Below are 17,585 nucleotides of genomic sequence, written 5' to 3' on the forward strand. Positions count from 1 at the left end.
TCTCACCTTCATAAGCGAAAGATTATTCCTTGCAGGATCACCAAATGTAAACGAGAAAAGGTGGTCTGATTTTGCCACGAGTGAAAACTTTGGGAAGAAAATGCTTATTAAGCTGTTTCCTTGGTCCCCCTCACCCCCCATACTTTTAAGTCAGTGACTTGTCTCTCACGCACAAAAAGCGTCTGGTACTTCGATGGCAAGGAGTGCAGTGACAGATGGAGGTATCCTGTGTACCATTATAGAAGCTTTTCCTCTAACCCAAGTTAGACTTGGAGAGCTTAGGGATCTTGCTATCTCTCAACACGCAGAACATTTCTCCTTAGAACTGCAATCCGGTTTAGAATGTCATCGTTGCTGCCTCCCTTCCTTCCAGGAGCACATTCGCCTGCGTACGCACTCACACACACGTTCAAAAAGAGTCCATTCGATTCTGGCAGTAGGCTGAAAACGATCCATATTGACGCGAATAACATCCCAACTGTAAATATGGATTCGTATACTCGAGGCTGTGTCTCATTTCACCATAGAGGAAAATTATGTCATTTAAAACAGTGATAAAACGCGAAGAGTTTCGATCTTCTGTAAATGCCTCTCACTTTGAATTGTGGAAAAAAAAAATCACTAATTGGGAATAGCCAGAGAAGGGGGAATTTGTTGAGCGCCCAAGTCCAATCTCGAAATATTTTATTTCATGCCAATGTGGGAGAGGGAAGGGAGTGTGGCTTCGCTGTTTGCCGCTTTTGCATTTTCCACATCTGGCCTACAGACCTAATTCTAACTTGGGATCTCGCTTGATGAAATTCAATCTTCGTGGTTTAAATACCTTTCAATTTGGGACGATTTAACCATTGCAGCAGTTGAAAAAACAAACCCTGAGCATTATCTGTAAATCCAATATGGAAAAAGAAGGAAAGAAAGAAAGAAAACATGCTGCAAACACACAAATCGCAACCATTGTCTTTAACACTCGCATACACACACATACACATAAACACACGGAAAGATGGGGGAGGGGAGCGAGAGACACACGGATATAGACCGACGAGAGTCAATGCGAGTCAAGTTAACGCTTTCTCCGCCCCGATGCACAAGTACCCCCCTCCCGCGTTAATTAATTCCAAACAAAGCAAGCCAATCAAGAAATGCATTATTATTTTCAAGCAGAGAGAGGCGAGTGCCATGTATTTTTTAATTGATTTATTTATTTGGAGGACATTAATTCTCGGTCTGAGGCTGATTTTCAAACCGTTTGCAAAGCGCGGCTCCATTGTTCGCCAGGCGCGCAGACCCCGCCCCCTGCTTTGTGTGCGGCGCGCGGATTGGCCGACGCGCGCGGGGGCCGCGTCAGCGCCCGCGAGCCCATTCATCTGTGCACTTGGGCGTTGGACCCCGCATCTTATTAGCAACCAGGGAGATTTCTCCATTTTCCTCTTGTCTACAGTGCGGCTACAAATCTGGGATTTTTTTATTACTTCTTTTTTTTTCGAACTACACTTGGGCTCCTTTTTTTGTGCTCGACTTTTCCACCCTTTTTCCCTCCCTCCTGTGCTGCTGCTTTTTGATCTCTTCGACTAAAATTTTTTTATCCGGAGTGTATTTAATCGGTTCTGTTCTGTCCTCTCCACCACCCCCACCCCCCTCCCTCCGGTGTGTGTGCCGCTGCCGCTGTTGCCGCCGCCGCTGCTGCTGCTGCTCGCCCCGTCGTTACACCAACCCGAGGCTCTTTGTTTCCCCTCTTGGATCTGTTGAGTTTCTTTGTTGAAGAAGCCAGCATGGGTGCCCAGTTCTCCAAGACCGCAGCGAAGGGAGAAGCCGCCGCGGAGAGGCCCGGGGAGGCGGCTGTGGCCTCCTCGCCTTCCAAAGCGAACGGGCAGGTAAATTCTACCTGTGGTTGTGGTCATTTATTTGGTGTCTTTCTCTCCTTCCCTCCTGGTGGCTCCCAAGGCTCATTCGTGGAGAGGAGTGTGGCTGGATTCTGGTCTGAAAGTTGAATGGAAATGGATAGCCTAAATTGTGGATTTTTCATAGCAGGGGTCTCCCCCCCCGCCCCCCACAGCAAAGGAGTGGTTCCTTAGAATCCTGGAGAATTCTTGAGTAGACGGGAGGAAGGGAGTGATAAATCGTCTAAAATGGCGTGGTTTGGAGATTGGCAGAACGTGACTAGCTAGGTGCCCTCCTCCCCCGCCCCCAGCCAGGTTGCATTTGTGTTTGGGGGCACAATGGTGTTTGGGTGGCTCTCGGGTTTGTTGTCGAAGCTGGATTGTCTTCGAGATTTCTGAACTGGTAGTGTGATTGTGTGTGGGGGGGGAGTCGGGAAAGGGGGGCGCAATGGGGATGGTGGTGGAGAAGGGCGAGGAGGGAAGGGCTGTCTTATTGTATGCCGCGGCGGCGTGCCCTGGGTTCTTGGAAAGGTGGCTGGCTGCGGCTAGACAGTACCTTTTGATGAGGCTTTCCCACTGTCCTAAATCTTTATTCGTAGCTGTCTGTGGAATTACACACCCATTTGATTTTTAAATGGCATCTGTGGGGTAGGAACACTCGGTGGGTCCTTTAAGAACCTTTCCAGATGGTCAAAATGAGGCGGTTCGTGCCTTTCGGTCGGGATTGTTCTTGTGCGTGGCGCCTCGACCACCCGCGGGGGGCCGCCCGGCGCTGCCCGGACCCAGGCAGATAGCCACGGTTGGGTGGACCCGAGAGGTCGGCCATGGGTGGCTGCTTCGCAAACATGGGCACCCACCACGCCTCTTTTCCTAGAGAAGAGATCGTGTCGCTTCGCCTGCTCTAACCTACTGGGGAAAGCGAGGTCTGCCAAGAGGCTTTAAACCCGTTAAAAATGCAAAATGAGCCACCGAGGAGCGCCCAGGCTTCGCAGAATCGCAGGGGAAGGTGGGCGTGGAAGCAGAGGCGAGACCTCAGAAATAATGGGTTTCCCCCTGCCGTGTTGGTTTCAGCCCGACCGGCAGGCCAGGAAACCACCTGAGCTTTGTTTGCGGACTGTTGGGCTGCGCGATCCGGGATCGGGGGCGCCTCGGCCTGCGGGCAGGGCCCGGCTGGGCAGGGCGGGGTGGCCCGGCGACTCCGCCCCTCCTCGCCGGCCTGCGCCCAACGCGGTGCGGTGGAGGCACAGCGCCCCCTGCCGGTCCCAAAGGCCTGGGCGGGCGCAGGAGCTCGGAGGGCCCCGCGCGGGCGCTCCTGGCTCGAGTGCTGTGATCCCCCTGGGAATTCCTGGTATTTTGAAGAGGCCTTTATGTATTTAGGGCGAAAGAGGGATGTGAAACGTAGGCGCGAACCACCAGCTCTGGCTCTGTGCCTTCTTCCAAAGGGCGTTTGCTGTGTCAACTATTCCCTGGCACCTTTTTTCCCCCAAGCCCCCAATAAGGCGAGGGCTGGCATGGTTAGCCTTTGCTTGCTACGTTTCGGACTTCGTCTTTAGGGCACTTGCTGAATGGCTGGGAGGCCATTGCCGTACTCGGGGGCTACAGTTGTGTTTTGGGGGGTCTCCAGGCAGCGGTGCCCATTTCCTCGTTCGTGGGGCTCTCGTCTGGGCATCCACCCGCGCCTCCCTCCCCGTAACGGCGGGGGTGGGGTCTCGATGGCCACAGGGGCCTTAGGGGGAAGCGGGGCACTCCCGGTCCAGGGCTGGGGGCGGGAATGGCGGCGCCCTGGCCGCTTCAGTGACGCTCCCGCTTTCTCTGCCCCTTAGGAGAATGGCCACGTGAAGGTAAACGGCGACGCTTCGCCCGCGGCCGCCGAGTCGGGCGCCAAGGAGGAGCTGCAGGCCAACGGCAGCGCCCCGGCCGCCGACAAGGAGGAGCCCGCGGCCGCCAGGAGCGGGGCGGCGTCGCCCTCCGCGGCCGAGAAAGATGAGCCGGCCGCCGCCGCCCCCGAGGCCGGGGCCAGCCCGGTAGAGAAGGAGGCCCCCGCGGAAGGCGAGGCTGCCGAGCCAGGCTCGCCCACGGCCGCGGAGGGAGAGGCCGCGTCGGCCGCCTCCTCGACGTCTTCGCCCAAGGCCGAGGACGGGGCCACGCCCTCGCCCAGCAACGAGACCCCGAAAAAAAAAAAGAAGCGCTTTTCCTTCAAGAAGTCTTTCAAGCTGAGCGGCTTCTCCTTCAAGAAGAACAAGAAGGAGGCTGGAGAAGGCGGTGAGGCTGAGGCGCCCGCTGCCGAAGGCAGCAAGGACGAGGCCGCCGGCGGCGCAGCTGCGGCCGCCGCCGAGGCGGGCGCGGCCTCCGGGGAGCAGGCAGCGGCGCCGGGCGAGGAGGCGGCAGCGGGCGAGGAGGGGGCGGCGGGTGGCGACCCGCAGGAGGCCAAGCCCGAGGAGGCCGCTGTCGTGCCAGAGAAGCCGCCCGCCAGCGACGAGACCAAGGCCGCCGAGGAGCCCAGCAAGGTGGAGGAGAAGAAGGCCGAGGAGGCCGGGGCCAGCGCCGCCGCCTGCGAGGCCCCCTCGGCCGCCGGGCCCGGCGCGCCCCCGGAGCAGGAGGCCGCCCCCGCGGAGGAGCCCGCGGCCGCCGCCGCCTCGTCAGCCTGCGCAGCCCCCTCACAGGAGGCCCAGCCCGAGTTCAGTCCAGAAGCCCCCCCAGCGGAGGCGGCAGAGTAAAAGAGCAAGCTTTTGTGAGATAATCGAAGAACTTTTCTCCCCTGTTTGTTTGTTGGAGTGGTGCCAGGTACTGGTTTTGGAGAACTTGTCTACAACCAGGGATTGATTTTAAAGATGTCTTTTTTTATTTTACTTTTTTTTAACCGCCAAATTTTGTGTTTTTTTTTTCTCCCCTCCCCACAGATCCCATCTCAGATCATTCTGTTAACCACCATTCCAACAGGTCGAGGAGAGCTTAAACACCTTCCTCTGCCTTGTTTCTCTTTTATTTTTTATTTTTTCGCATCAGTATTAATGTTTTTGCATACTTTGCATCTTTATTCAAAAATGTAAACTTTCTTTGTCAATCTATGGACATGCCCATATATGAAGGAGATGGGTGGGTCAAAAAGGGATATCAAATGAAGTGATAGGGTTCACAATAATGGGGAAATTGAAGTGGTGCATAACATTGCCAAAATAGTGTGCCACTAGAAATGGTGTAAAGGCTGTCTTTTTTTTTTTTAAAGAAAAGTTATTACCATGTATTTTGTGAGGCAGGTTTACAACACTACAAGTCTTGACTAAGAAGGAAAGAGGAAAAAAGAAAAAACACCAATACCCAGATTAAAAAAAAAAAAAAACGATCATAGTCTTAGGAGTTCATTTAAACCATAGGAACTTTTCACTTATCTCATGTTAGCTGTACCAGTCAGTGATTAAGTAGAACTACAAGTTGTATAGGCTTTATTGTTTATTGCTGGTTTATGACCTTAATAAAGTGTAATTATGTATTACCAGCAGGGTGTTTTTAACTGTGACTATTGTATAAAAACAAATCTTGATATCCAGAAGCACATGAAGTTTGCAACTTTCCACCCTGCCCATTTTTGTAAAACTGCAGTCATCTTGGACCTTTTAAAACACAAATTTTAAACTCAACCAAGCTGTGATAAGTGGAATGGTTACTGTTTATACTGTGGTATGTTTTTGATTACAGCAGATAATGCTTTCTTTTCCAGTCGTCTTTGAGAATAAAGGAAAAAAATCTTCAGATGCAATGGTTTTGTGTAGCATCTTGTCTATCATGTTTTGTAAATACTGGAGAAGCTTTGACCAATTTGACTTAGAGATGGAATGTAACTTTGCTTACAAAAATTGCTATTAAACTCCTGCTTAAGGTGTTCTAATTTTCTGTGAGCACACTAAAAGCGAAAAATAAATGTGAATAAAATGTACAAATTTGTTGTGTTTTTTTATGTTCTAATAATACTGAGACTTCTAGGTCTTAGGTTAATTTTTAGGAAGATCTTGCATGCCATCAGGAGTAAATTTTCTTGTGGTTCTTAATCTGAAGTTTTCAAGCCCTGAAATTCATAATCCGCAGTGTCAGATTACGTAGAGGAAGATCTTACAACATTCCATGTCAAATCTGTTAACCATTTATTGGCATTTAGTTTTCATTTAAGAATTGAACATAATTATTTTTATTGTAGTTATGTAGCATGTCAGATTAAATCATTTAGAACAAAAGGGGTGTGAACCTAAGACTATTTAAATGTCTTATGAGAGAATTTCATAAAGCCATTCTCTTGTCATTCAGGTCCAGAAACAAATTTTATACTGAGTGAGAGTCTATAGAATCCATACTGCAGATGGGTCATGAAATGTGGCCAAATGTGTTTCAAAAATTGATGGTGTATTACCTGCTATTGTAATTGCTTAGTGCTTGGCTAATTTCCAAATTATTGCATAATATGTTCTACCTTAAGAAAACAGGTTTATGTAACAAAGTAATGGTGTTGAATGGATGATGTCAGTTCATGGGCCTTTAGCATAGTTTTAAGCATCTTTTTTTTTTTTTTTTTGAAAGTGTGTTAGCATCTTGTTACTCAAGGGATAACATAGACAATAATACTTCACTGAATATTAATAATCTTTACTAGTTTACCTCCTCTGCTCTTTGCCACCTGATAACTGGATATCTTTTTCTTCACTGGACCCTAAACTGATTGAAATTTAAGATATGTATCAAAAACCATTATTTAATGCACATCTGTTTTTCTGTTTTTGAGCAGTGTGCAGTTTAGGGTTCATGATAAATCATTGAACCACATGTGTAACAACTGAATGCCAAATCTTAAACTCATTAGAAAAATAACAAATTAGCTTTTGACATGCATTCTTAATTGGAATAATGGATCAAAAATAGTGGTTCATGACCTTACCAAACACCCTTGCTACTAATAAAATCAAATAACACTTAGAAGGGTGTGTATTTTTAGTTAGGGTTTCTTGATCTTGGAGGATGTTTGAAAGTTAAAAATTGAATTTGATAACCAAAGGACTGATTTATGGGTCTTTCCTATGTTAATCAACGTTTTCTTAGTTACCTAGATGGCCAAGTACAGTGCCTGGTATGTAGTAGGACTCAGTAAAAAAGTGGATTTTTAAAAATAACTCCCAAAGTGAATAGTCAAAAATCCTGTGTAGCAAACTGTTATATATTGCTAAGTTTGTTCTTTTAACAGCTGGAATTTATTAAGATGCATTATTTTGATTTATTCACTGCCTAAAACACTTTGGGTGGTATTGATGGAGTTGGTGGATTTTCCTCCAAGTGATTAAATGAAATTTGACGTCTCTTTTCATCCAAAGTTTTGTACATCATGTTTTCTAACGGAAAAAAATGTTAATATGGCTTTTTTGTATTACTAAAAATAGCTTTGAGATTAAGGAAAAATAAATAACTCTTGTACAGTTCAGTATTGTCTATTAAATCTGTATTGGCAGTATGTATAATGGCATTTGCTGTGGTTACAAAATACTTCCTCTGGGTTATAATAATCATTTGATCCAATTCCTATTGCTTGTAAAATAAAGTTTTACCAGTTGATATAATCAAGCCTGCTAAAATAGGATTTTTTTTACAAATTTTATTTTAAAATGCAAATATTTTTAGAGAAAATTTTTAAATCTTGTGTTAAAGGTAAGCATTCAGTTTAAGAAATTTAAACGATATGCTTAGCATTATATTTAACAAATAAAATTATATCCATTGAAGGTGAGTTGTATGCCCCCAAGCCAATTAAAAATTTTAATGATCGAACTTGATAATATATTTGAGAAACAATGCAATTTTTTTATCATATGAATATAAACAATATATCCTTTCAATTAAAGTTAAGGATTTGGGGTAAGGTACTTTTCACAGCCATATATATATATATATATATGTTTATTTATTTACTTATAGGCAGGTGTCTTACTATGTTGCCCAGGCTGGTCTTGAACTCTGGGCTCAAACGATCCTCCTGCCTCGACCTCCCAAAGTTCTAGGATTACAGGCGTGAGCCACCACACATCCCTGGACGTGCAGTCATATTTTTTTAGATAGATCCTTGACTAGCAGTTCGTAGGGGAGTATAGTTTAATGTAGCCTCAGTCAAGTTTGAAAAATTTTTAAAGTATTTAAGTAAGAGATCTATTAGATTTTAACTTCCCTTTAATCATTCACTGCAAATTGAGCATTTTTTTCCCCTCTCCACATCCTATGAAAGTAGAGTGTGCCACACAGGAATTTTAAAATGCTTTTAATGTGTAAATGTTCTAGTCCCCCCTGTTGGGGATTGAAGTTCCAGCACTCTTTTTAAATTACACTCAAGAATGCTATTCTGAAAATGGAAAATAAATACTTTTAAAAGGTTAGGTGTCAATTTCAACAACTTTAGGATTTCCTATATGTTTTCAATATTTTTAAAGTATTCAATAGATATACTTGGGTGTAGTTGACTAAAACTGATGAGATTATCTTTTTTTCTATTTTATCTTTATTCTAGTAACATGCCAATCACTAATGAATTATAAAAAGCAATCTTTTCAGTGTTACTTGTTTACGTATGTTCTTCATTTAAGTTGTAGGTAGGTGAAACAGATCAATTTTTTGTCTGGAATTTATTCAACCCAAAAGGTTCTCTGAAACTCCTCTTTCAGAGACATGTGGAAATCACTCCTTATTTATAGTTATGGCTCATATTTAAGAAAAAATGATAATACATACTTTGATCTCTTGCCTAATACTTTGAGTGATAATGACTTACTGTAAGCCATACCTTTTCTCAAAAGATGAGGATTTGGCATCATTTAGAAAAATTGTCTTCTGGATAATAGGCATTTCTTGTTAAATTCTAAAAATACTTTGAATCTTAAAAGCATCAACTAAATTAATGAATAAACCTTTCAAGACCACTGTAAGGGAAGCCCCATATTTAGATATATAAGGTGTGTTTCGTTCTTAAGAAAGAAAATTCTTTATAGATTGGTGTTGAAAATGTGAATGAAACATTTTTTTTAATTTTTGCTTATGAGACTTGAAATTTGAATGTTCAAAAATAAACTGTGTAACTCTTTATAGAATTCTGGGGTAATTATGGTCTCAAACTCCACATTACAAAGTTAACAACCATCTAGTATCAAAATATGAGCTTTTTTTTTTTTTTTTTTTTTTTTTGAGATAGGGTCTCACTCTTGCCCAGGCTGGAGTGCAATTCACTGCAACCTCCTGGGTTCAAGCAATTCTTGTGCCTCAGCCTCCCAAATAGCTGGGATTACAGGCATGCACCACCATTCCCAGCTAATTTTTGTATTCTTCGTAGAGACGGGGTTTTGCCATGTTGGCCAGGCTGGTCTCGAACTTCTGGCCTAAGCAATCCGCCTACCTCTGCCTCCCAAAATTCTGGGATAGAGGCATGAGCCACCGCGCCAAGACAAAATAGCATTCTTTATAAGCATTTTGTTTCAGGTCCTTGAGAGAGGCTAAATGAAGTTAAATACACAGCTAAGTGGCATAGTATGCCCTTGGAAATACAAGAAGGGAAAAAAAGTAAACCTTTTATAGTAATCAATTTAAATCTAAAGGATTTCATTTACAGACTGTAATGTTGAGAAAGCTAGATTAATGTTTGCACTGATTCTTTATAATGCTTACTAATGTGCAGTGTTGAAGTGCATTCAATGAACAAGATATTCAGCAATCCACTTCTATAGTATTTTGCTTTCTCTGTAACAGGGTACTCTCCCTCTCCCCTTTTTCCTCCATCTCAATCCTCCAAACGTGTAATCCAGTCACCCCAAAATGCTGCAAAAGTACTGCTTGAAGAAATGTTTGGAAGGATACTTCAACTATAAAAATAATTATTCTGAGATTCTATGTTGACTTTACTTAAGATAATTTTACAGGAGACAATCAAAATTAAGGATGTGAAAAAGAGATCTAATTACAAGGAGCCTTGATAAAAACTTGACTCTCCAAAAACCTTTTTTTTCCTATTTCAATGCCTTAAACTTATTTTAAAAACTGACATTTTCATTATTTGATTTCTTGGCAATTCTTAAAGATTACTTTGATGATTGTGGAAACTATCATTCAGGGATATAGATGATAAGCCAAAACGCAGTTTTTAATCCTGTAGGTTTTGAGCCACTGTTGTGCTGCCAAATAAGTATACTCATTTGATGAGCATTTAAATCTACCTAATTAAGCCTGTATGGATTAATTGTACTAAAATGAAAATCTGGGTAAGATACAACTGAGCCTGCCAAGAAATACAAGCAGTGGATGTTAATCATATTTTATGTCCCTGAAAAAGTAAAAAATTACTGATGCTGAAATACTCCTAACTACAATTCCTCCTCTCAGCATCAACTTTTAAGCAAAATGAAATATTTATCTTTGTCACAAAATTTAGCAGCTGCAAATATGTAAGTATCGCAAAAATTTCTAGAAATCTGTATAAGCCCAGTTCTAGTGTTTTGGTAAAATTGGAGCATAACACTTTTTCTAGTGTTGTTTATAAATGAAATATGAAAGTATCTTTTTTACATTTTTTATTTATTTATTTTTGAAATAGAGTCTCACTCTATCACCCAGGCCGGAGTGCAGTGGTGCAATCATGGCTCACTGCAGCCTCGACCTCTGAGACTCAAGTGATCCTCCCACCTCAACCTCCAAAGTAGCTGCGATTACAGGCATGTACCACCATACCCAGCCAATTTTTTTTATTTTTTTGTAGAGATGGGGTCTTGAACTCCTGGACTCAAGTGATCCTCCCACACTGTCCTCCCAAAGTGTTGAGATTACAGGTGTAAGCCACTGCGGCAGCCTGAGAATATCTAGTACCACTGGTAAAGGAAAAATGAGAGTATCTTTGTCAATTGCTATTATTATAGCTTCTCTTTTTCCTTGGAAATGGTAAAAGGCAACAGAACTATCCATCACTTAACATTTCAATAAATATAACAAATTTCAGTGGTTTTTTCTAAGTTAGCATTACATATTGTCTGCCTAAGAAGTAGGCACATGTTCTTCAGGTTTGAAATGTGAATTAAGGACTGCGTATAGCGCTAGAATTCTGCACCTAGGTTATTAAATGTGTGGTGCAAAAAGGAAAGGGATTATTGGGGAGAGTCATAAATTGGAAGTCTAAGAAAGTCTTTGAAGCAAATCTTAGGTCAAATGACAGGTACCTGTATTTTTGAAAAGTGCCATCCAATAGAAATATAAAGTGAGCACATAATTTTAAAGTTATTTACTAGCCATTTTTTTAAGTAAGAAGGAACAGCTGAAATTAACTTTAATAATCTATTTAATTTAGTATATCCAAACTATCATTTCAACATGTAATCGATACAAAAACTAGTAACGAGATATCTTTCTCTTTTTCTTGCTAAGTCTTTGAAATCCAGTGTAATGTATACTTACAACACATCTCAGTTTGGATCAGCCACATTTCAAGAGTTTACTAGTTCATGTGTGACTACCATATTGGAGAAAATAGAACTATAGAATTAGTCTGAAAGTGAAGGAGTGGTTAGGATTGTTGGGCTATGGACTTTGCAAAGTATAGCATAGTGATTAATGCCAGGAGCTTACAAAGTTTAGCTTTTGAGCCAATATTGAAGGTAACCATTTTAAGCAATTTATATGGCATTGATACTACAAATAAACAGAGCAAGATTCTGAATGGACTTGTTATGAACTGAATTATGTCCCCGCAAATTCCCACTAATGCCTTAACCCGCAGTACCTCAGAATGTGACTGTATTTGGAAAGAGAACTTTAAAGGTGATTAAGTTAAAATCAGGCCATTAGAGTGGGCCATGATCTAATCTGATTGGTGTCCTTATAATAAGAATAAGAAATTTGGACATGAACCCACGGCCAAGATTGCCTTGTCTATACTCAGTCCCCAACCCCAACACCAGACTCTTGGATAATTTGGAAGCAAATTTCAGATTATAAATCTTTTCTTCTGTAACTATTTTAGGAAGTATTTTTAAAAGAAAAAGACTCAACAAAACCCACAATACCATTAGCACACCTGCAAAAATGAAAACTTTCTTGTCATTAAATATCCAGCCAACATACAAATTTCTCCAATAATCTTATTATTTTTCCACACTTTGTTGATTAAAATCTGAATCCAAATAACATTCTGTGATGGTTAATTTTATGTGTCAACTTGACTGGGTTAAGGGATAGCCAGATAGCTGGTAAAACATTTCTGGGTGGGTCTGTGAGAGAATTTTCAGAAGAGACTAGCATTTGAAGCAGTAAACTGAGTAGAGAAGAACCACCCTCATCAATATGGACAGGCATCATCCAATCCGTTAAGGGTTCCAATAGAAGAAAAAAAGAAGAAGGGCAAATTCTCTCCCTCTTGGGGCTGGGACATCCATCTTCTCCTGACTTCACTGAGCTTTCAGACTCCAAGAGTACACCAATGGCCCCAGTTTCTCTGGCCTTCAGACTCAGACTGAATTACAACATTGGCTTCCCTGGTTGTACCGCTTGCAGATGGGATGTTGTGGAACTTCTCACCCTCCATGATCATGTGAGCTGGCTTCCGTAACAAATTCCCTCTGATATACCCATATATATCCTCTTGGTTCTGTTTCTCTGGAGGCCGCTAATACACATCCATAAATTGCATCTGGTAAGCATATCTCCGAAGTGTCTTTATCCATGTCTTTATTTTTCCCTTGCAATTTATTTCTGCAAGAAGCTAAATTGTTTGTTCTATAGTTTCCATGGTATGAATTTTGCTGATTGTACCTCATGCTGCAGTTTAGTACATTCCTTTGTCTTTTCTGTGTCTCTTGTGTTTTATATAAATTGATGAATAGATCTAGAGGCTTGATCAGATTCAGATTCAAAAGATGAAATCATAGATAATTGTGTATATTTGAACCAGGAGGCACATAATATTTAGTTGTTTCTTTTCTGTGTTCTATTCAAAGCCATTTCTTTTTGCTTAGATTCGTTAATTAAATCAGGATTGCCACATCTTGTTATTGTAATTATCATTCCTTTCTCATTTATCTACTCAGTTACTTTTTTTTTTAACTGCTCCTTGTGGAGCCGGGCTACCCATAGGCAGTGTGCCCACAATAGCTGATGCCCAGTTACTGTTTTAAATATTTTCTTTCTTTTTAAAGACAGGGTCTAGATATGTTGCACAGGCTGGTCTCAAACTTCTGGGCTCAAGTGATCTGCCCACCTCAGCCTCCCAAAGTGCTGGGATTACAGGCATGAGCCACCACGCCTGGCCTCTTCAGTTACTTTTATAAAGAGAAACTTTCTTTCATTATCACCCATTTGGTTGTTCAAAGTACAATTTTTTATGGAAAGACAGAAAAAATGTTTGCTTCTTTCCCTTTATTTACTGATTTTCAGAATAGTTAGTTAATTCTCTAGTATTCTCCAAAGGTGACTGATATGGTTTGGCTGTGTCCCCACCCAAATGTCATCTTGAATTCCCATGTAGTATGTGAGGGACTGGTGGAAGGTAATTGAATCATGGGGGAAGGTCTTTCCCGTGCTGTTCTCGTGATAGTGGATAAGTCTCACGAGATCTGATGGTTTTTGAAAAAGGAGTTCCCCTGCAGAAGCTCTTTTCCCTTGTCTGCTATCATGTGAGATGTGCCTTTCGCCTTACACCATGATTGTGAGGCTTCCCCAGCCACATAGAACTGTAAGTCCAATTAAACCTTTCTTTTGTAAATTGCCCAGTCATGGGTATGTCTTTATCAACAGCATGAAAACAGACTTAATACAGTGACCAATGATTTTATTTGTTTGCTTAGTATCATTATTGATTCAAATTTAAACTTATTTTATGTAAGCAATATGTGATGCTCAAAATGATCCAAAGTAGATTGTCTTTTAAAGTTAATAATAAAACTCAATAAGTAAAATCAGTTTAAATTTATGGAGATGCTACCTGGGAATTTGCTAAAAGGTAAATGAAACTCAATATTTACTCAAACAAAATGGATTTACTTATAAGTGCTGTCACACCCCTAAATTTTAGTTGGGGTATCATGCTCAGAAGCCTTTCATTGTACACAATTTCAAAGAAATGGGAGTCATGGCAACTTTTTCTTACCTTCGAAATACTGCAGTGTAGTCACATTTAAGTGTCATCGGACATTTAGCAACATAACACATTACTCCATGTACTAAGAAAAATGTTTAGAAATTTACTAATATAAGGAGACTCAGCCATCAGCAGTCACTGGAGACATACACGTTGGCACTTAGTGAAGCAGTACACTAAATAGAACATGTTGGTCAATAGGCAATACTAATTAACAGCAAAATGTGAAAACTTTTATCATAGAATATAGATCAAGAAATTGGCAATTTTTAAGGAAAAATTATACTCACTGCGGAGCCCAGAGTGTCCTTTGGCAGGATTACTTCACAGCTTTATATAAAAAAAAGAACTTTTGAGGATGTTGGATTTAAGTGACCACGGGGTAACATTTCTTTCTAAGTAAACCACCAACTAGAGCTATTTATTTTAGTGTATTTGAGAAACTGGGAACCACTAGATGAAGCAATAGATAATCTAAAATAGGTAACATTTGAGTAGAATTAAGGACTTCTGGTGAGATTATAATGAAAGAGAAGCCTATAGATTAAGGTCAGATTATACAATATTAATTATTAACTGGAAAAACAATTATGTTAACAATGCCATTTTCCTCCAGTCTCTGAGGCACTATCTAGCTGGTTCATTATTTGGCTTACAATATACAATGAATGTCTTTTTTTCCTTTTCTCATTTGCTTCCTGATATTTTGAAAGCATGAGTTACTGCCAGGAAATACAAGGGATACAGAAAAGACAGAAAAATGTATTAAGTGACAGTAAAAGACAGAGGAATGTATTAAATTATAGCAACTGCCTATGTTTAAAATTTTTCAGAACATTATAAATGAGAATTTTTATGTTAATTTGAAAATTAGTTGCTGTACAGCTTCTAACTTAAAATTTTCACATGGTCTAGAAGCAAAATTTATTAGAACTCCAGTGATGAGTTTATTTAAAACAAACAAAAAATATACCAATACCAGTTTATTTTCCAAACTGTAGTGAAAGTTGTTATTCGTATATCCGGATTTGAATTATACATTTTTCAGCATTCTTACCACAGCACAAAGATTTTTTTCATGCTTAGTAATGCTTAGTGAACAGAAAGGACTTAATATAACAATCAGTAAAAAAGAATTCTAGCTTTCTAGCTGTAGTATTATCATATGAAAAAATATTTTTTTTTCCTTGAGACAGAGTCTTACTTGCTCCATCACCCAGGCTGTAGTGCAGTGGTGCCATCTCAGCCCACTGCAACCTCCGCCTTCTGGGTTCAAGTGATTCTCGTGCCTCAGCCTCCCAAGTAGCTGGGATTACAGGTGTGCACCACCATGCCAGGCTAATTTTTTTTGTTTGTTTGTATTTTTAGTAGAGACAAGTTTTCACCATGTTGGCAAGGCTGGTCTTGAACTCCTGACCTCAAGTGATCTGCCTGCCTCAGTCTCCCAAAGTGCTGGGATTACAGGTGTGAGCCACCATGCCAGGCTTGAAAAATATTTTCTGTAAAGCATTTCTACCATAACTTCTTGAGACTTAAAACACAGAGAAAAACATATTTATTGAGAAAATGCAGTTTTGATTTTTTATTGTTTAGATTAAGAATACGATCATTGAAACCAATTACTCATAAAGCGTGCTTCCTCTAGACCTTCTTATTGTCCTGAATTCCTATTTCGTTAGCAAAAGTACATTTACAAGAAATATATATATATATTTCATATATGTGAATCAGGCATAAATATGAATGCATACTTCCCATTATTAAAATTAGAATTCTTTAAACAAAACAAAATTTTCCTCTATTTTCAACTTTTGTCACTTCTGCCATTTGCTGCTTGAAGTCCTTAAAAAATATATCTTCTGAATGCTTTCTAAGAGTGTAGAGAATAATGGTTGAATGAGGTTTAGAGTTGGCCAAAGGAGGACTTTTTTGACCAGAAGTTGATTCTCTGAAGTTTTTTGTGTGTCTTTAATTTGTTTTTTTTTCCGCTGATTAATCTTTCATAGTATGTAGTTATAATGGTAACCATCACGCACATCTGAGCTACAATAAAGAAGAAAATGGACAGAAAAAAGATTATTAACTTTTCTTCCTTTTTTGTCCCTTCTGTAGGTCTCATTCCTGTCAGTTAGACTTGTGGTCATGTTATTTCCTGATGGGGTCACGAGGATGAATTAGTGATTAGACACTTAGGTGCTGGACTCAAAGGGACCTGGCTCCATCACATGCGAACTTTTTGTAATAGAAGGTACATTGTTTTATAATGTGCATTTTTGGTTGAATATTAAACTAAAACTTGAGAGCAATCTAGCTCAGGTAGACACTGGTGTCCTGAAATCATTTGCAATACATTTAAACTAAGATATACTAGATAAAGATATTAAAACAAAAGAAAAGGTTTAGATTTTATTCCATATTTCATTTATATTTTTACCAAACACTTATTAAATATCTAATATGTTCTAGGGAATGGACTTGGGTCTAGAAACTTAAGAGTGAATGTACAAATGCCTAGAATCTGTTCTAGTAAGAAATTCACTTGAGTAAAAAACAATACTAATATTATCAATAATAATCCATAATGTGATTTTTTAAAGCCAACTCATTTAATCTATTATATCTAATATAATAGGTTAGATTATAATCTAGACTGTACAATCTATAGTCTAGATTATAGACATTTAATAAAAACAAATTGAATATTGCAAAAAAAAGTACTTAATATACCTAGAAAAGTTTTATATGCCAAGTTTGTATTTTAATAATATTTTTATTTTAATAAATATCAGGAAGAAATAAACATAAAACATAGGAAGTGCATGTTCAGGTTATCTATTGTCATATTACAAACCACCTGAAAACTCAGTGGTATAAAACAACAATTATTTTTAAATTTTTGAACAGCTTTATATATAATTGACATATAATAAACTGCACATTTTAAAGTGCACAGTTTGGTAAGCATACATAGGTACACACCTGTGAAACCATCACCAAAATCAAGATCATGACCATATCCACAAATTTCATGATTCTGTAGGTCAAGGATTAGAGCAGCCATAAGCAGAGAGAGTTTGTCCCTGATACACGATGTTTGTGGCCACAGCTGTAGTTGTTTGGATAGCTGGGGGCTCCTGGGATGGCTAGAGTGGGATCATATGTCTGGGGTCTTGATTCTTCTCCATTGGATGTTTGCTCGGATGAGAAGGTCCAAGATAGTCCTTTGATAATGTGCCGTAGTGCCTGGGCTAGGATGGCTGAAACACAGGAGTCTTAGCAGAAATTCTCTATACTCACCGCGATCTCCGGATAGTCAGACTTCTCACTCAGCAGCTGACTTCCCCCCGGTCGGAATTTTCAAGAGACTTCCAAGAGACAGGAAGTGAAAGTTGCCAGTCTCTTTCAGGCTGAGCCCGAGACACTGGCACAGCTTCACTTCCACTATGCTTTATTGGTCAAAGCAGTCAATGAGCCCACCCAGATTCTGGGAAAGAAGGACATTGACACCACCTCTTGATGAGATAATGTCAAAGAATTTTGACCATCTTTAAAGCACCACAATGCATGTTGGA

At 40.4% G+C, this 17,585-nt stretch overlaps 1 protein-coding gene and 1 long non-coding RNA gene across 2 annotated transcripts; one reads left to right on the forward strand and one right to left on the reverse strand.

Annotated features, from left to right (window-relative positions):
- The first annotated feature begins 1,311 nt into the window (after positions 1 to 1,311).
- Positions 1,312 to 7,477, forward strand: MARCKS (myristoylated alanine rich protein kinase C substrate). The gene is made up of 2 exons (XM_003255593.4): positions 1,312 to 1,874; positions 3,704 to 7,477. Exons 1-2 carry the CDS (start codon positions 1,773 to 1,775, stop codon positions 4,595 to 4,597), a joined length of 996 nt encoding a protein of 331 aa, XP_003255641.2. The 5' UTR covers positions 1,312 to 1,772; the 3' UTR covers positions 4,598 to 7,477.
- A 4,528-nt stretch (positions 7,478 to 12,005) lies between these two features.
- Positions 12,006 to 17,348, reverse strand: LOC105739580. The gene is made up of 3 exons (XR_001115517.2): positions 16,993 to 17,348; positions 14,670 to 14,735; positions 12,006 to 14,343 (listed from the first exon to the last, which is right to left on the reverse strand). It is a non-coding gene; the product is annotated as an uncharacterized LOC105739580 (long non-coding RNA).
- Between the last annotated feature and the right edge of the window lie 237 nt (positions 17,349 to 17,585).

This window comes from Nomascus leucogenys, chromosome 3 (genome assembly GCF_006542625.1).
Source record: "Nomascus leucogenys isolate Asia chromosome 3, Asia_NLE_v1, whole genome shotgun sequence".
Classification (NCBI taxonomy): domain Eukaryota; kingdom Metazoa; phylum Chordata; class Mammalia; order Primates; family Hylobatidae; genus Nomascus; species Nomascus leucogenys.